At 38.0% G+C, this 20523-nt stretch overlaps 2 protein-coding genes across 3 annotated transcripts in view; one reads left to right on the top strand and one right to left on the bottom strand.

The window, feature by feature from the left end:
• LOC124176358 overlaps positions 1-20523 on the bottom strand; it is a 149074-nt gene that overhangs the window by 101268 nt on the left and 27283 nt on the right. The window lies entirely within an intron of this gene.
• Positions 12384-19475, top strand: LOC124176354 (importin-4-like). Of its 2 annotated transcripts, none has more exons than XM_046557545.1 (15): positions 12384-12600; positions 13749-13835; positions 13970-14077; positions 14159-14311; positions 14778-14963; positions 15053-15347; positions 15410-15567; positions 15719-16322; positions 16420-16655; positions 16717-16913; positions 16995-17335; positions 17413-17588; positions 17719-17921; positions 18024-18334; positions 18424-19475. In XM_046557545.1, exons 1-15 carry the CDS (start codon positions 12547-12549, stop codon positions 18534-18536), a joined length of 3222 nt encoding a protein of 1073 aa, XP_046413501.1. In that variant the 5' UTR covers positions 12384-12546; the 3' UTR covers positions 18537-19475. The 2 variants fall into 2 exon arrangements, with proteins under 2 accessions (XP_046413501.1, XP_046413500.1); XM_046557544.1 differs by having other exon boundaries at positions 17713-17921.

The raw sequence follows: 20523 nt of genomic DNA, 5'->3' as shown, positions 1-20523 counted from the left end.
GCAGGCTGCGTACTTTCACGTAATTAAATACTTTAAATACTTCGTGTATGTGTATAATAACAATAAGGAGTGCAAGAGCGGTAGACTTCAAGGGTGCAAGATTAGTTAAAAAAAATATCTATACTATACGGATAAAGTTATTTTCCCATTAATTCAAAAGGCTGCATCCCATCTTCCGTAAGACAACGGTCTTTTATTTTTCACAAGTTTTTGGATAATGAAATAATTCGAAAAAAAAAAAAATTACAAGAAAAAAAGAACAAACCCCTTCGTTCATACACTTTTATGAATAACTAGTTAACTTACGTCATATTTCACCCTTGAAAGCTACTTAAACAGAAGATGACAAATACTTCCGGTATACCTGTGTATGCACCGCGTCGGCAAAGTTACCTATTACTGTTGTAATTAACAACAACAATTATAACAATAATAATAGTAATAATGATATCAATAATAAATTCAAGTGAAACTTGTTTCGTAATGTAAATATTACGCCAACTCTTCGTAATTAATAATAAACTACTATACATATATACTTTGCGTGTATACATGCGTTATATACGTGTGTGTGTGTGTGTGTGTGTGTGTGTCTGTATATATCCAATATATATATATATATTGGAATTTGAAAACAATAACGATAATGATTATTATATAATAATAATGATTTTAAAAATGAATCGTCCGCGATGAAAGGCGGTGGGCTTATTATAATACAAGTACTGCACGTGGTGTACCTAATTATTATACATATTATGTTATATTATTTATATATAGATATACTATATTATTATTCTTATTATTCTTATTATTATTATTATTATTATTATTATCATTATCATTATCATCATCATCATCATCGTCGTCGTCATTGCCATACATAACATTATAATTTACCATTAATTGTTAAACGATCAGTACTATAACGAATAAGCCAAAGTATCATCGTATAAAATAAATATATATATATGTGGAAAATTAATGATCTCTCCTATATATCACCTATTGTTGTTTAATTAAACATTTGTCATTCGCAAATTTTACTCTTGCGGATATCGGAATGCAGATTTTTCAAATAATGCTTTTTTTGTTTATGTCAATTTTTGCGAGTATAAGCCCGAGTTCGGATACGGAAAAAAAAATTTTCACCGCTATTCTCGCAACGTTTGAAATATTATTAGGAACTATGTTTTCGTTTTTCTCATTCCAAATGAATATCGTTTAATCGGCTCGGGAAATGGGAGGGAGTTGAGGAAGAAATATAAAAATGAGACTTTACGTACATATTATACCTTTGCCTTTTGACTATGCATGCATGTTACACAGGAATACTGATTAAAGTTCCTGTATACTCGTATATATATATATATATATATATACACATATATGTAATACGCCATTAATCAGTATATCACTATACGTATAGGTATGTATACGAGTGTTGGAAAAAAAAAACAAAAAAAAAAAGTTGCAAAGGTGGTGGTATAAGATCACCGCGTTGCTTTTGAACACAAAGGTTGTCTCTAATTAGTTTCCTCCTGAGAAACACAGAAAAGAAGAAGAAGAAGATGATGACGATGACGAATAAGAGAGAAAGAAGAAGACGAAAAAAAAAATAAAATAAAAGTTGTACGAAGTGTAGAAGAATGAAAAGACTAGGAAATGGAACAAAACGGTCGAAAAGAGGTACACGAGAAAAATCAACGAATGTATATACGTCGACTTGACGATGCGACGCGACGGGACTCGACGTCCTGTTCACGGCTCTCTTTCTCTCTCCTTCTCTTTCTCACTGTCAGTTCTATAATAAGCGGGGATGACGCCTCGAGCTTTTCAAGCCTCGCGGATCAACGCGTACCTATGTATGTATATAACATACATTTACTCATCTATGCGATATATATATATCAAAAATAGTATGTTACGAGTGCGTGTGTGTGTGTGTGTGTATATGTATAAGCAAAGTGACATACGCTGAGAGAAATTCTTAGTTCCGGTTACCGCTGAGTCCTCAACTATTTTCATTTTTTACCACAGTCGAAAAACATAATTCTAGGCAGAAAATGAAAATTAGTTTTATAGCTGTTACCGGAGAGTTTGGTATCCGTTGCTGTTCTTTCTCGTTACGATCACTGTTGCTGTGTTTTCTTGCAACTGATGCGAAAATTTAACGCTTGCGCAAGAATAAATTGACGTTAAAGCCTTATTTAACTAAAAGAGTAAAGTGAACCGGAGAAACTGATTTTGCGTTGCAATTACGAAACAGGAACCGACAATAGCGCAAAAGGGTTAGGCGTACTTCGTTTTTCGCAATTTCAACGATATTCGAGTAGTTTTTTTTTAACGATACCTGTTTTATTGAATTCTTCTAGTTACTGTAACGAATGAAATTTTTCTCAGTGTACAATTCACGCATGCACGTTGCCGTTATTATGTTAGACGTATGGACAATGTGACGGAATTTGAAAATTTGAAAAGTTCCGAAAGCGACAAGTTCTGAATTCTTTGGTGGTTAAATTTTAAAGTAAAGAAATCAAGCTCTGTTTGTTTTTGACGCTCAAAGTTCCGAAAGTTCGACAAAGAGAAGATTGAAAAATTTGAAAAATCGACTTTCCGACTGATCCAAGATTCTTAGTTCCGTGAATTTCACCACTCGGTGAAATAATTTCATCGCTTTGATCTTTCTTCGTTTTTGATTTTCGATATTTTTACGTTCGGAATCCTGATAACACTGAATTTTTTACACCCACTCGTTGAGTAAACTACGCTTTCTGAGAATATTTTAACTTTCGGAACTTGAATCTTTGAAGTCTTGGATTTCGTAGCTTGCCGACCGTTCGAATATTGTCGTCAAATATACTCGAATTAAAAAATGACACCGTCAATTAATTTCCAACCGTCGATCGTCGATCGATGCGCCGTAATTTACAGGGCTGATGGCGATGACGATTAATTGGATAACGCTGAAGGAATCATGATAAGCTCGAGTGCGGTTAACCACGTGGAAATCAAAGAGCATCAAGTGAAAATGAAAGATGTGTCAAGAACCTCGCACCTATTTACGTGACTGTTATTCAACGCGTCCTACATCGAGCGGTTGTTGTCACAACGGGTCCTCTTATCGCACGTCGCGGTCGGTCAAAAACTAACCGCATCTTCGTCATCCTCCATAGGTATCCCCATACACGAAGCACAAAGTACACAAGCGGGAAACAACACGCGACATACAGAGAAAAAGCTCAACTCCGTGCTCAAATCGTTTACGCAGAAAGGACGATTAATATGAGTAATGATGAAGTGACGCGGACGTTGCGCGAAATTTTTTTTTTTATCAACTTTCCCGATTAATCATCCTCCGCGTTATCCTCGTACAAAAAAGCATATTACTCGCAAATTAAAAACAATCGTGCCAATTTCTCTATCGTCTATTTTTTTTTTTTATGTTTTTTTCAATTTTTTTTTCTTACATTTCGTTTTCACTTTTTCAAAAAATATATGGACTTGTATGATCTGTTATCAATTATAATAGCTTTAAATACGATGGCGAAAATTCGAGCTTTAAATGAAAAAATCGTACCGCAAATGAAAATAATCACTTTTTGTATTTTTTTTTTTCAAAAAAAAAAAGAAAAAAGGAAAAGAAGAATTTCAAAGATTCATATCTCAAGAACACAGAAACGAAAAAGATCTCCAAAAAATCGTGAAGGCTTCTCTCGTTACGTGTAATCACCCATAAAAATTTCGACGGTGTTAAGAATTCGAATTTTTATTGACGTATGTTTTTGACGGAGAAAGTCACACGTATACTTATATACCTATGTACATATATATATATATATGGTATTGCCTAGTCATGTATACGTATATAAGTTTGACAAGCCGCGCAAGGATTATTCCTGCGGGAAGTTGTTTACGTTGGTCCTGCCGAGTGCAGATTCCACCCGAAAGACTGTCATAAAAGTCTGCCGGAGGGTAAGTTTTTGGGAAAACAAAGAAACTAAAGAGAAGAGTTTTGCAGAGAGATGAAAGAATAAAAGGAAAAACGCAACTGCGGGCTGGGATAAAAAGAGAACAAAAAAAACCGTAAAGGTGGAAAAAAAATAACAGAAACGGGGAAAAAATCCTAAAACCCGAAAACTGCAACGTGTTGCAGCATAGAGTTATAAAACATTACGTGCGGAACCACACACATGTGAACAAATGTGAAAATATTTACAAAAATTTTAATTTGCAAACATAATCTAACCGAGTGATTTGACCGTTTGCGCTCATTTTCAGTAATAAATTTTCTTATTATTATCAAAATTCCGTTACTGCGTCAATAAAGAATATATTTACTGGGGGGTGATAATCACCTTTGAAAATAAAACTTTGTCCGACAAATGAAACAGAATAATAAAATTAATAAATTACTGAAATTATTTTGCAAAAAGTAACTCAAAGATTTTAGTACTTTTAGCAATATAGACGAAAGAATTTGATTGTGAGATCGGATTTACACTGTGGAATAATAATCCGTTTTAAGGATTGCTGAAATAATTTTTCAATCTCACGATCTGCAATAATATTATTATTATAATATCATACGTAACTAGTAAGACTATATTCCAGAGTATATGACCGGGTTTTTTTTTTTTTTCCATTTCTCAATGAGAAAATTGTTCAAATATCTCGTTAATACCCCCACCGATGAATTTTTATTCTTCGAAGTTACGCTGCATTCGCGCGTGTGCCAATTCCCGGTTCCTTTTCCTGGCAAGCATAATGAGGTCGTCATCTGGCAGAGCATGAATTGCAAGACTTGTACATCGCATTGTGAAAAACGGATTAGCGTTCAAAGGTGAAGAAAGAGAAAAGTAGAATTCAAAATCAGGTTGAGAAATAAAGTGAAAGATGAATGAACATTTTCAACGAAATTATAAATTGTCAATAAACTTTCCCGCCATTAAGACTGCATACTGAAATTTACGAAATTTCGGTTTCATATGCAAAGTTTCAAATAAAAAATACGAAATAATCGATCAATCTTTTTTGGCTCGAGGTTTTGACTACGCGACGTAAGATGTGTAAACATATCTCCGTGTAATGCCCGACCGCAAACCGTAATTCATAGTCATCTCGCCTGCATTACGTGTGAATAAGGAATTAATTCACTCACGTAAATAGACATGAAACAATATTATAATATACATATACATTATAAATACTCATGCATAAATGCGGTGTGTTTAGATCATAAGTATGATTTTCGTAACATAATTTATACATGAGATGGTTTCGTCTGAGTCTAACAGATGACGTAAAACGAGAATTCCCCGTGCAAAATTCATACAACTGTTAAGGTCACGCAGTACTCCTACCCTTACCGACCGAGCAAACTCACGCTTTTTCCTCCTACATTAAATAAACAAACGAACGGAAAGGGTTGAAATTTCGAAGGTACGTCGGTAGTTCGTAAAGAAATTCAGAAAAGTTGCTCATATCCCAAAAATCTTTCCAAAATATATAGTTTTTCGACATGTGTTACTATTTTCACATAACACCCTCAACATTACATTGAAACAGTCCCACGACGGCTCATTATACTCCTCATTCTGTTCGGAATTGCGCAAAGTGTCTCAGCCATGCAGTTTTTTACCCCTCAAATACGGTACAAGTGGGAATAGTAACAAGTGTAAAAAATTCACACATTTTTTTCACGGTTTTTCGGATACAGATAACTTTTCTGAATTTCGCTACAAAAGATAGATGGATGCACCGTAGAAATTTGAACCCTTTCCGGCGTTTGTTTATTTAATATAGGAAGAAAAAGGGTTAGTTTGCTCGGTCGGTAAGGGTAGGCGTACTACATGACCTTAATGACGATTAATTTTCCTTTTAGTTTAATGACTCACTGTGCGAGATTGATTCGTCGTGATTCGGTTAAAGGAAAAACGATGACTCGCATATAAATATCAAGATATTACAGGTGCATCTGTGTTTATTATTTCAACTCTCATCATTTTGTAATTTCTACGGAATCTCAAATAATAATCTGGCTAAAATCCAATCGAACAATGAAAATAAATAAACCAGATATACTCCGACGTTTCTCACGAAGTGAATAAAAAATTATTCAATATTTCTCTGATCACGACCGAACGTGACAAAATATTACAACTAATGCGAAAAATTGTAAAAATTTAACGATCACTTTATATTACGACGAAAATAAATACTTCACTGTATTTCCTGTACATATATATATGTGTGTGTGTGTGTGGGCGTATGTATATATATATATAAATAAAAAATCAAAGATTTCACGAGGATCGAAGATTTTTAAATTACGTATCGCAAAACCATCTCCATTTCCCAAATTCTCTCTACACATGCTTCGTCATCGTTTCGGAATTTTACCGTTCCAATTTTTCTTATTTTTCAAATCGCTTCAACTTTCTCTTCTTTTTGATAAAAGTATTTTTATGAAAGGGATATGTTGCGTTACTTGTGCGTATATATACATATTATACGTGTATAAAAAATATAAAACTGCTTGCTATCCGGTGGACAATCGAGATTCTCGTACCATAACCGAGACACTGTGTGAAATAACGCGTCTCGAAATTTTCACGACGACGTGCAAGCCGAGCTACTCCCAGCCACCGATGACAGCGTCTTCCTTGCCTGCCCGGCCGGCGTAAGGCGCGTCGTTTAATTTCAGAATTTCACCATAAGAATTCCGATATGTGGTCTTTTAACCGTTTAATTCATGCTGGGACGCTCGGCGTTCCACCTTTCCTGTTTTTTTTACAGCTTTTTGTTTATTAAACTTCTTTTTTTGCAACGACTGCCGAGTTTTTTGGTTCCGCATGGTCCCTGAAATATCTCTAAGCCTAACGAAAAATAAAATTATACATACAAAATTTATCTATTTATTTATTTATTTATTTATTGCGAAAATATCAGATGTGAACAAATAGTCGAAATTCGTACTTTTCGTCGAGAAAAAAAGCACTTTCTGCTAATCAACCATGAAAATCCGAATGCCAATAAAATTTTTAAGAATTTTTTCAAAATTGATATTCTTGTTGTTTTTGTTTGCCCGACACATTGGATCTGCCCTTATGAATTTTCGTATTTCAGCGACCCGAAAATCCCACGCATGAAAAATTTCAATCGAATCGCAGGTAATGAAAAATTTATGCATGAAAGGATTAACGTAAAATGTAGTCTCTAAGTATGTACAACAATGTATCAAAATACGATAATGCGAAGAAATTTACTCCTCCGCATGTATTAAATATTGGGATTTTACTTCAAGTTCAAGAAGAAGAAAAAAATGAAAACGAGAATATGGGAAAAAAAGGTACACGAGAAAATGAAACCTCGCATACGTAACATATTTTCATACATATATACGTATGCGGTATACATATAAGAAAAGCGTACAGCATCGTCCACTTAAACCCAACGCTAGTCGAACACGAGTGTTCTTTCAAGTATTGTATGAGAAAAAAATTTCGAGAGAATCACGAGTGGGAGATACTCGCGTGCGCGTGTCGTGGACCGTTTTTCACTAGAAAAAAAAAAAAAAAAACAAAAAAAGAAAGAAACAAAAATGAATTCTAAAAAATTCTTCTTTCACCTCAGACATCGTGGAGCAGTAACCTGCAGGAAAATACATATCGAAACTTGAAGATCAACCGCGCATGCGCGAGTTTTATCGGCCGTTCGTGCAGGCTGGCCATCCCGAGTTTAGTTGATACGAATTTTCGAGGTTAGAATCTCGAATAATTGAGGCAGTGACTCGGAAAGGTTTGGAAAGCATTTGTTATTGGGTCCGAAAGTTGATTCTTCGGAGAACGGTCGGAATTTAATGCTTACGCTCTTTGAATATTTAAACGTAGAAATTTTGCGTAGGTTGGCACGCCTGCATCGCAGGCAAGAATATCGCTGCGGGAAGATTTCGCCGACCAATGAGATCGAATCGTTTGGCGCATGCGCGGTTGATTTTCAAGTTTCAAGGGATTTTTTCAGTATACCTATAACGTAATATTCGCAAAAATATAAAGTTAATCGATTTATATTCGAATAAAAATTACGCAGCAGCGGATTTTTTCCATTTCAATATTTATAGAATATGCATATGAACATATGTATGTATAGGTACGGATTTTAATATATAAATTCAACGATAATATCTCGATTTCGAGGCTAGACGTACAGAACTTGGAACACTTGAGTAAAGAACATGCCTAGGCACTCTGCCGCGGTTCTGCAGGTTCGGGATAAATTCAGCGTGAGATTAAAAAAATACGTATGAGAAAGCGGAGGTATACCTTAGATCAGAAATTCTGAACTATAGATCAACGAGACGTCGATTTGAATTTCAGATCAGAAGCTATCGCGTATAAATTCAAATCTGCAATATTATTTTACGGTTGAGAATTCACATATTGTTTATAAAAATATATTATATAAAAATTGAATAATTTAAAAACGATTAAATTCTTCGTCACTTTACTGATAAGAAAACAGTTTATTTACTGTCAACAAAAGTATATTTAAATAAGAAGAAATAAATGTTTTTTTTTTTATTATTATCAAATTTTAGTCGAGCCAAATGTGATTTGTTAACCATTAACAAATTTCTATCGATCATTATTTGCCTCAACTCAAATTCTACAGTAATAACGAAACATTTATTTTACCGTATGTAAATGCACGTTTGTTAACAGAAAATAGCCTCTCTTATCAATGAATTCACCTTTTTTCCATGCAACAGTTTCTTATAATAATCTATAAGAATAAATAACGATCCATGGAGTCGCGTATTCAACGCAAGGGTGAAAAAGAGGCCGTCGAGATTATCGTTATAAGGTGGTATCAAATACGACATATGATAATATACGATATATAAGGCATTCCATGACATCTCGATCAAGATTATATACGTCGATGTATCGTATTGGCTTAATTGTAATTTTTTGCAATTCAAGTACATGACGAAAAACGCGACTGAAACTTTCATCCGAATTTTTCGACCCAGCGTATCTGAAGTATGATTTAGAAACTCGAAAAAAAAAAAAAAAAACCACTTTTTAAAATCACAAAAAATTCCGAAAAATCTTATAAAATATAACAAAAATTTTTAAAACCTCTTAGAAGATAGAGACTTCGTAACTTCGAGAGAAATAATGAGGAAAAAAAAAATAATTTCAAGTTTTTAAATTATACTTCAGACACGGCTCTGACTAAAAATTTTGAAAAAATTTCCAAATGCGTTTTTCGTCGTGTATTTTCATCGAAAAAATTATAATAAAGCCAATCTGAGACATCGACGTTCGAATCTCATATCGAGATATCATGGAATGCCCCATATGCGTGTACCTATGCACCATGTGTCTGTGTGTGTGTGTGTGTGCGTTTGTAACAATACATAAGCACACAGTTATAACACACACACGCACACACTCACATATATATGTATATCCAACGAAAGACGAGCGAAACTTGCGAAGCATCACTGGAGAAGTGATCACTCAACCACTTCAAAGCCTCGAGAGTTGCTCGTAAATTAGTCCTCCCCCCTCCTCCCCCTCCTCCTCCTCCTCCTCCTCTTCCTCTCCGAGCTGTTGCTGCGGACCCTCCGCGCTGTGAAAAACCGTCCTGACCACGGATGATCCTAACAGGTATAATGTGAATCCGGTTCTATGATTGCACGCACAATTTTTAAGCGGTGAAAAAAATACTGGGTGGTGTTAAAAAACGAGAATCAGCGATGACCGCTAAGGTGAAAATAATCAACGCATCGAATAATCCGAGTCCGAGAAAATAATCGAATGCGACTCTATCGAATCGGTTAAAGTTAATCGATTAATCGATTATTTCGTATTTTTTAATTGAAGCGTAAATTTCAGTCTGTAGTCTTAATAGCGGAGAAGTTTTTTTATAATTTATTGTTTCATTCAAAATATTTTTCAATTTCAGGTGAAAATGTTCGTTCATCTTTCGCTTCTTATATCAACTAGGTGTGTTTAGTAAGTAAGACAATGATAATAATTCATACTTTGATCACGTGAATTGATATTGCATTGCGTCGTTCATTATTTGACGAAAATAAAAAAAAAATAATATCGGATCACTGTTTAATCGTTTTAATTGACAGTGATAAAATTCACAACGCAGTGAGAAATCCATTATTCTTACATCCAAAATCTAATCAGTCAAACGATTAGTCGAGAATTTATTTGCGAATAAAATAATCATACATAATTTCATAAAAATCAGACAGCCGATTTAATTTTATGAACGAAAAATGCAAGATCCAACCGTATCGCAAGCTTCGGTGAAAATTTTACTATTCAAGCCTTTGTTTTGTGAGAGTTCTTTCGTTTCAAAACTTTTCTTGTAACCTATTACAGATTGTACACGCATACAGACATCGTCAACTTGTGATATACCAATAAAACGACCGATAATAACCAAACCCGTGTTTCCCGAGTGATAAATAAAATGACAAGAACGATGTTCAAGCGGTTGAGAAAATGACCAATGAGAGAAACCTACGTTATAGAAACCAGTGGAACAAGGTGCAGTTTCGTTGTACATATTTTATAGAATCCCTGCGCGCGGTTCTGTAAACTGGTATGCATACATATCGGTGTATAAAGAGGCGAAAATAGCTATGCTCCGGTGAAGCGTTTGGTCGAAGCGTTTGGTAGTTGCGAGCTGCTATTTTATACATATACATGCACACCATATATATATATATATGTGTATACATTATGTACCGCCGAATCCATGTAGCAAAAGCTCGAATGCCGAAGTTTGAAACTCGGAAGACTGTCTTATCTCAACCCGACTACCGCGAGGAGGAGGAAAAGAGGAGGAGAAGGAGGAGGAGGATGCTGGCTGCAGCGGCGTCGTCGTCCCTTAAACCCGGAGATCGGGGAAAGGCAGAAGGGGTTCGTTCGTTCGCTGGTCTCTGAAATAATAAACTGTATATTCGTCGAGCGAGACGGGCGAGGAGCGAGCGAGCCAAGCGAGAAAGAGAGCGTCGGTGCTAGTAACGTACGAAAAACGCCGCCAACGCCGCGGCGCCGACGCCGACGCTTCGATCTAATCAATTGCCGCGCGCCGCGTTCACCCCGGTTTCCTCTATTCCTGGCCTCCTATTATACTCAAAGGAAAAACCGTGAAAATACCTTCTCATTTTCTTTCTTTATTTCTCTTCTCCCCTCATTTCTTCGCCCTTCTTTAATTGATTCGATTCCTTTTTCTTGTCGTATTTTAACTTCTTTATTTTTATTTTCTTTTTTTTTTTTTTTCATTTTCTCCGTCGCTCTTTACTTTACCGCCAACTGCAGCTTTCGACACCCGCGCGCGCGCGCCCGTTATTTAAGCCGAACGATATCGTACGCTTTGCAGTATAAAGGGGGAAGGGAAGTAGAATTACCTGATATTGAAAACGGGATATAATAACGATACTAAAAAACAACACAAACCTAAAAATCTTATCGATACGTGTATATACTAAATATTATTATAATTTTTTCCACATAAATTATGCACGATAATAGCGTCACTTGGAATATTTCGATTTCGGTTAATTTATTGTCGGATTGGATCCTTATAATGTAATAATACTGCGTGATAAATTAGTGATTACGTTACACGCCGCATAAGGTAAACGACGAAAACAACTCAAATACGGAAGAACAATCTTGACAAAACGTTAAAACGTATACATACCTATATATACGTGTAGTATGGGCATAAAAGCAAAATATTATCATTCCCGTGACTGAGATTGTGTGTATATATACAGGATAGTGGAGCATGTAGACGGTATGGCTAGCCAAAGTCTGCCGGAATCCCTGACGGTCTTATAACTATGTGCAACAAGAAGGAAGCCCGAGAATCTATACAGATCGAGCGGGGTGTATATCATTAAAACGCTACATTACTATTGTATATTATTCCCCCCTACTCGTAGTAAACACCCGCTCATTAAACATTTACAAAATGTTCATTTCAAACCTCTCTAACAGTTCTCTCTTTCTATCTTTTTCTCTTTTACTTTCTCTATCCCTCTCTCGGCCCTCGGCAATTGATAATATTTAGAACTATTCAGAGTTCCCCCGGTAGCGCTAAAAACGTTTAAATTTAGTGCCACCGATTACCGACGCGACACAAGCTACCAACGACTTCACTCCGTTGGTACTCTAATGATGTTTTCTTTACTTACGGTAGGTAACTTAGGATCGTCGATAAGTATTGTTTACGGTCGGTAAGACGGCGACGTGCCAATTCACCGCGACGCCTGCAAGTTTTCGGTTCGTGGCGTTGTTGACGATGCGCCGCTCCGAATCACCCGGTCGCAGTGTCGCTGTCGGAAGCCGTGGAAGGACGACGCGACATCCTCATGTCGCCTCTGGTTTGACTCGACGAGAAGAATACCGAAGAAACTTGACCAGGAATTTTTGAGGTTCGATTGCGGAAGATTTTTTGTTTTTGTGACAGAGCATCGGCGCGGTGATATAAAAAAAGAGTATCGACATGGAGAAAGTTCTGGAGAAGCTATTGGTCGCCGACAACGCGATAATCAAACAGGTAAGCACAGAGATATTACATTAGCCGAGAATACGAGACGACAACGATCAGCTGTTCCAGCATGTACGACAAAATAGATACAACAGCACACACGTGCGAGAGAGACATAACATTCGCGGATTCGTACGTATTATGTATGTATGCATGCACACGACGTTTCGTTGGTCAATCCGCGAGGCCAATACCCTGCGACACGTGCTCGCAGTCAGCAGCCCCTCAACACCACTCCGAAGTACACGCTAGGCTTGACCGGCGTGAAGATATCTACTTGTGCATGTTCACGTCAGAGGGGCGCGTGTTATCGATGTGTACAAGTCGCATTCCTCGTGATCGCGATCGAAGGCTACTTTTAAAACCGAGTTACTCATTGTCGCTGGTATTTTCCTGAACACCCCCTCCTCCTCCGCCTTCTTCTTTCCATTTCTGTTTCTTTATTTATTTTTTTTTTGATACGCCGCCTCCTTCCTCGACGTTAGTAACGTTATCGTAACTATTCATGCCGAGTAATAAGCGTTATTTCGCGATTTTGGAATTGTCTGCAATTCGGTAAATCGTAATAAAACAAAACACACTCAAATTACGAAATATTGGTTCTTTTAAAATTGAAATTTTAAAATTAGGAAAATAGTTATTCTTTACCACAACGTTACTAATTTCAACCTCGTCAAATTCGATCACTCGACCCAAAGCACGGCTTTCAAAATCTACATATGGATGTACGTACGTATGTACATATCGTACCTACTGTTGTCAATTCATATGCAAACCAGTTATGTTGGTGCATCCATCGTATTATACCTACACGAGACTAATAGCCACTCAGCCGATGAAATAATTAACTTTTTCCGACGATTATAAACGATGACTAACCGCACGCGTCGCTATGCCGTCCGCGTATTTACCCTCAAGTTTATACCTATATCAACGCCAGCGATATTGGTGTACTTTGTCGTTAGGAGTAATTTACACCGTACATATAATGTAGATTGCACACATTGTCGTTATCGGCATATTAATACCTACGTGGGAAATAATTAAAACGTAAATATTACGCAATGTTATTGAGAGATATCGCGTAAAAAATACTGTACTAATATAAAAAACTAAATTTGCTCACATCTATGGAAAGAATAATAATGGTTTTTTAGGGTACGATCGAGCTAAGGGACGCCTTCAAAAACCCAGAATGCATTGGATTACTGGTCGCAGTTGTAGTTGAGTCGCCCAAACCCCAGGTAGGAATATATTCGCGATTTACTGCAAGATAATTCGTCGCATTTTCAAACCCTCGATTTTATTCCATGTATCCATCATCCCTTCACGTTTCGAAAATTAATTAACTAGGCAACGATTAAAATTCCTTACACAGATAAGACAGTACGCGGCCGTTTTGATGAGAAAACGTTTGAGCAAAGGGAAACATTGGGCCAAGCTTTCTCCGGAAGTAAAAGCTAGCTTTAAGGACGCGATGCTTAAGGTAGATTATATATTTTGCGACGGTTACAAGAATGAACAACAAATGTAATGAATTTACTCACAGAATCATCTTTCTTCGCAGCGGCTTCTCAACGAACAAGAAACCTCCGTAAGAAAATCGATCGCCCAACTGATCGGTACGGTGATCAAGCACGAACTTGGCAATAACGGATGGCCGGAAGTACTGCAGTTCGTTCAACAATCCGTAACGAGCGAAAATCTCGCCGATAAGGAGGTATAATCATCACGACCGCGTATTAATACCGGTATATTGGTTAATTCACTCACGAATTACCTAATTGCCCGCGGACGTTACGTGCTCGAATTTTCGCCTATAATACTGCAACCAGGAGAACTCCAACTAACGTTGATTGAGTAGAATCTGAGGGTTCGACTGTTTCCAACACGTGATCAAAGATGGCACTGAAATTTCAGAAACGAAATCACTTTATATTAACCATTAGTATGCGTTCTACTATCCACGCACGCTGAGTAAATATATTTTTCTACTATGCCAGCTATAGAAAATTTGATAGTTAAATATTTGTTTCTATATTCTGAAAGCGGTCGCAGAACACGTAGGTCAAAGTTACGAGGTGAGCCGATAACGCGGTAATGGCGTCGATTTTCCATCTTATCGCTAATGATAAATTGAATTTTGAGTATCTGTTATTACCACTCTTATTTCAACAAACCCTCAGATCGGCATGTACACTTTGTCGACAATGACTGAGGTAGCGCCACAAGCATACCTGCCGCATGCCCAGTCTGTGGTCTTCCTCTTGGAAAACACACTGAACGGGCTTCAGGACTTGGGACATCCTGTAGCGTTCTACGTTCTACTGACGCTAACACACCTGGTGCCACTAGTAGAAGGAAACCAACCCGTAAGTAGAAATTTAAGTTTACTTTGCCGCCGTAACAAGACTGCCATATTATTTGTTCCGATTTTGAAATTACCAAGAATATCTTTCAGATGGTAAACTCTTATCACCAAATGATGCCTCGGATAATTAGCGTTATTCAGGCACTCGCAGTTACCAATGAAGAACAGGCAGTCGAGGCCTTCGAGTTGCTGGATGAACTCTGCGAACAGGCGATGGATGTAATTTCCCCCCATGTCAAGGCTCTCGTCAGCCTATGTTTGACCCTTGGCGCAAACAAGACGCTAGACGACGCACTTAGAGTCAAGGCAGTTGGGTTTATGGGCTGGCTAGCGAAGACTAAAAAGAAGGCATTCGTCAAACACAGACTGGTCGAACCTGTCATTGGTAATGTCGAATAAACTTGTATACTCGGAGCTTGCATGATCCATTACTTGACTTTTTTTTAGACATGTTGTTCAACTTAATGGCTGAACCGCCCACGGATGAATCCGACGAAGCTTACTTTTGCGATAATGTTGATGACAGTACACCAATGACTTGTGCGACACAAACCCTAGACCTTCTAGCTCTGCACCTTCCACCAGAAAAATTAATCCCTTATGTTGTGAGTGATATAAATTAGCCTTCATTTATTACAATTACGTTTGTAAACATTAAAATAAGGGAGAAAGAGCAGAGTAAGCAGAGTAAGTATGGCTATACCAACACCATCTCAATTGTAAATGGAAGGAATCCTAATCCAATTTCTATCCTAGTTGCAGCACATTGAGCCGGGACTTCAAGGATCGAACATGTATTCTAAAAAGGCGTCGTACCTCGCGATGGCAGTGCTAGCCGAGGGATGTTCAGAATTCATTCGATCAAAGTACCTCGAGTCGTTTTTGAGGTGCATTTGTGGTGGAATCACGAGTACAGAACCGGTAGTTCGCAATGCTGCATTGTTTGCACTGGGTCAATTCGCGGAACATCTGCAGCCCGAGATTAGTCAATACGCTTCTGAGCTGCTCCCAGTTCTGTTCGAGTACTTGGGACACGTATGCTCTCACATGCAGTTGCAAAACAACAGCAAGTCCCCACCGGTCGACAGAATGTTCTACGCCCTAGAAGTTTTCTGTGAAAATTTAAATGAGGGACTTTTGCCTTATCTTCCGATACTTATGGAGTGCCTTTTCAAAGCCCTACAAACACCTAATGCCGATATACACGTCAGGGAACTGGCCCTCAGCGCCATAGGAGCAGCCGCAAATGCTAGCAAAGAAAATATGATTCCATATTTTCAGACGATCGTTGAAAACCTCCGCGGATATCTCACGGAGAAACAGAGTACAGAAACTATGTGCTTGCAGATTCAAGCCGTAGGTTTGTAGATACCCAGACTGCGAGGCTATGACACTAAAAAATCTCTTTAGAAATATCATTTTCTATCGTATAATACAAAAATGAATCATTGCTTCAGATACCCTGGGAGTGCTGGCGAGAACGATAGGCGACGATCATTTCCGACCGCTAGCCGAAGAGTCTTTGAATCTCGGAATGAAATTGATGACCGAAAACGATGATCCTGATTTGAAAAAATGTGTTTACGGTTTGTTCGCGTCGATTAGTTCGGTATTGAAACAAGGCCTGGGTGCAGTTCTGCCACGAATCGTCGAACCCATGATACATAGCATACAAAGCGCAGAGGGAATTGTGGTAAGTTTAAAACGGTAACACGCCCTAAGCAAATCGGATTTTAAACAATCTTTGTTCGCAGCCACACTTCAAGGATGATGAAAATACCGCGTTTCCAGTTTACGAGGATGCAAGTGAGACGGAAGAAGAAGAGGACATTGAAAATACCGACAACGAGGACGATTACGATGACTTAGCCGGCTACGTAGTCGAAAATTCCTACGTTGAGGAAAAGGAGGAGGCAATCCTCGCGTTGAAAGAGATTGCTAAGAACACGGGGTATAAACTACTTTCTGTTACACAGATTTTTTTAATTTCTAGTAACTTTAATCACAAGTTGTATGACTGTTTTCTCAACAGAGAAGCGTATTTGCCATACTTGGAAAGATCGTTTGAAGAAATTTTCAAACTCATCAACTACCCACAAGAGGATATCAGAAAGGCCGCGATTGAGGCCCTGCTACAATTCTGCATAAGTTTTTCAAAGATAAATACAAACGAGGGCAAAGTAGCCACGCAAAAGGCACTCTCGGTATTTGTACCAAAGTTGGCGGAGCTCATTAGATTAGACGAAGAATGCATCATAGCCATCGCTGCGCTTGACGCTTATTCCGAACTCCTCAAAGAATTAAAATCTGACGTTCTCATTCAGGACGGTCACAAAGATGCGATTATAAACTGTATTACTGAAGTCATGACGGGTGAGAAAGAAGAAATCTATTCACTCGTATCTACGCTATTCCGTAATTGATTAATTCACTAAGCGGACAATTTTCAGGTAAAACCGAATGTCAGGACCAAGATGAGACAGATGGCGACGAGACCGAAGCCGAACAAGACGAGCTATTAATTGAATGCGCCGGCGACGTTTTACCAAGTTTTGGTAAAGCCATGAAGCCAGAAGATTTCCTTCTCTACTTCCAAGCACTGCTTCCTCTTTTCCTAGCCAAATTGGTGAGCAAACGCGACTTTATTCAATTGCACAAAGTCTGAAGGAATCGGACAGTTTTTAAAAATGAAGTGAAGCAAAGTCGATTGAGGCGGACAGTTTGCTTCGCTACAACCCTCTTTCTTTCAGCAAAAGAACAAAACGGAGGCGCAAAGATCATTCGGTATCGGTACAATATCCGAGTGTCTCTCAGCCCTGGGACCGACAGTAGCAAACTTCGTGCCGCAACTCCTGCCAAGGCTGCTAAAACTATCGACAGACCCAAACGCTGAGGTTCGAAACAACGCGATTTACGGAATCGGAGAACTAGCGTTACATGGAAAGGAAGCCGTCTACCCGTATCCTTTGTAAATCATCTCCGACCGATTGGGACTATCGCTCTGCGTGCATGATCACAATATAGTTTCATAAATTTTTCCGTCTCAATACCCGGCACTCAGACGTTACCCGGAAATTCTTCAAACGCTTTCGGAAGCGATAGGGACAGAGACTCATGGAGGAACACGTGACAACATCGTCGGTGCGATCGCGCGCCTTATCATAACGAATCCCACCATCGTACCACTGGAGCAGGTATTCCCAGTTTTCGTAGGGCAGCTGCCTCTTCGCGAAGACTTTGAGGAGAACAAGGCGGTGTTCAAGAGCGTGATGGTGCTCTACGAGAACGGACATGACGTTATCAAAAACCACATTCCGAGTCTCCTCAAAGTAGCGGTGAGCATCGTTCACGAGGGCAGAGCAATGGACGACGGTAAGTCCAATTTTAGATAAATTCAAAGCGAACGAGAACAGAGTGTTGAAACATGATCGATAATTTTTTATCTATTCTTCTTTTAACAGAATGCAAAGAGATCGTGACGAAATTTCTAAGGGTAACACAAGCCGATTTCCCGACCCAATGGAACGAATTATTGGCTAGTCTTCCGCCGGAAGTAAGAGCCGGTTTTCAGTAAACGCTGTTGTTTAACGTTTCACCATTATAGGCTGTTTAAGGAAAGAACAAAAAGAAAAAAGAAACATGAAATATACCGCGAGTTTTCCTGACAGCGGAACGATTCCGTGCGCTTCATTCGGGCAATTGGTGTTACGGCTTATGTTCAGGTTGAGCTCTTAAATCGTTGGGTTGTTAAAAAAACTCACGCTATATATATCACGTCGTATTGAAGACTTGTTTTTTTGTTTTTTCTCGTTTGCCTACGGCATGACAATTTTTTTGTTATTTACAAGACAGCTCAATCTTTGGAGACAGCTGGCTTCTCGAGGCACGTTCTATAATATATTTGTTAAAGCATACAATCGAGCGAGATCACGTTTCACCCGCCACGATTATTTTATGTTTCTTGTTGCTGTTGATTTTCGTAATTTTTCTTACTGCTTTAAGCACGAATATAAAGTAATATATTGAGATTTCGTGATTTGTGTGCCTTCTGCATTTAAGTTATATAATTATTAGATTTAGATTGAAGTTTTACTCAGCGGTTTTTCATTAATTAAGACTAATTTTCATTTGTTCGAACCGGTCACCATGTCCGTTCGTATCTATTGAAAAACTATCCGAATCATCGATAATACTTCTTATCGAAATATGGTGATTCGTGTCTATACCGCACCTAGAATAACAGTATCATGAAAACTGGAAAACTAATTGCCCATCATCGTTACGCTCTACTTGTTCTAGGTTTTTTTTTTTTTTTTTATTTAAATTTAAATGTATTATTACATTTTATGCTGTTGCAATGTCCAAAAATACCTTTTATATATAAAACATTATTATATATTGAATATACATTGCACATGTACGTATAATTAAGTATTCATGAAAAACGAATGTGTATCACAACCGAGAAAAAAATGAAAGAAAACCGAATAAAGACGAAGAGAATTTGCATATTTTACAAGTCAGCATTGCTACTCTCTCCACCTCGTAATTCTCCGAATAAAATCTCATTTACATATCTCGACATCACGTTTATTCTAAGCTGACAATTACGATTTGGTAGTTAACTCGAACAGAAGAAACTTCCAACAAGACCTTGGCAATAACCGAAAACCGTGGAAATCTACGTATTTGAAAACGCGGCTATTTAGATAAGATCAACCTTAGTACTAGAATTCGTGAGATGGAAGCTGGGGAACTTCGAACTTATTTTCGATGCTGACATAGTCAAAGCGTTAAGATCACAACTAAGGTTGTCAGGTAACTAGATTCGCCGTAGCTAAGTTTTACGCTATATGTAAAAAGTGCAGAACAAGTCCATGAAAACATCCTGTGAAAAAAATGAACATTATCTAAACGATAATAATTCTGCAGTGTATGTACAACAAAAGCAACAGACACCTCAGACGTTCACGTTTGAACAGCCGGCGTAAAATGTTATAAAGAAATGATTCTGAGCTCATGATCTGTGAATGAAAACGTTCGATATCGATATCAGTAGAATCGATCTCTCAGCGCATCGATGAACCGTAACTTGGTCATCGCGAGGTCGTGAAAACTATGACATACTTCGATTATAGCCATACAGTAGAAGCCGTTCACCAATCGTCTACCTGACCAGAGCTACCTTCCATCCCCATCACTCGATGCTCATCGACTACCGATTAGAAACAGACCTCCAATAGCTGTCCAGTTTTCGTCGACGGCAAAAAAGTGAAATTGTTACCTCACAACACCATTTCTCATTCCCAAGATAGAAAACCGATAATATCAGTTTCTTTTCACAACCGAATCAAAAGTCCCCTGACAATTCAAAGTTTTCCAAATTTTTCAGGTGTGCGGCGACCCTGCGAAGGGTTAATTCAGTTCGAATTCGATGAAAATTGTAGAGGACCGAGTTTCTACGATGTCCCATTTCCTCCAGGCTACCCCGATTCGGTTGACAATTATCAATCCGTACGCCTACTGTGTACACATAACTCGTCTGTAGATCTGGTACATAT

Source organism: Neodiprion fabricii, chromosome 2 (assembly GCF_021155785.1).
Source record: "Neodiprion fabricii isolate iyNeoFabr1 chromosome 2, iyNeoFabr1.1, whole genome shotgun sequence".
Taxonomy (NCBI): Eukaryota; Metazoa; Arthropoda; class Insecta; order Hymenoptera; family Diprionidae; genus Neodiprion; species Neodiprion fabricii.
Note: the sequence above shows the minus strand (reverse complement) of the source record. Positions and strands in the feature narration are given on the sequence as shown.

Excerpts from the sequence above, each read along its gene's own strand:
- LOC124176354 (XM_046557544.1), top strand. The coding sequence starts at position 12,547 with ATGGAGAAAGTTCTGGAGAAGCTATTGGTCGCCGACAACGCGATAATC. Across the intron at positions 14,312-14,777 it reads AAAATCTCGCCGATAAGGAG|ATCGGCATGTACACTTTGTC; the intron begins GTATAATCATCA and ends ACAAACCCTCAG. Across the intron at positions 15,568-15,718 it reads AAAAATTAATCCCTTATGTT|TTGCAGCACATTGAGCCGGG; the intron begins GTGAGTGATATA and ends TTTCTATCCTAG.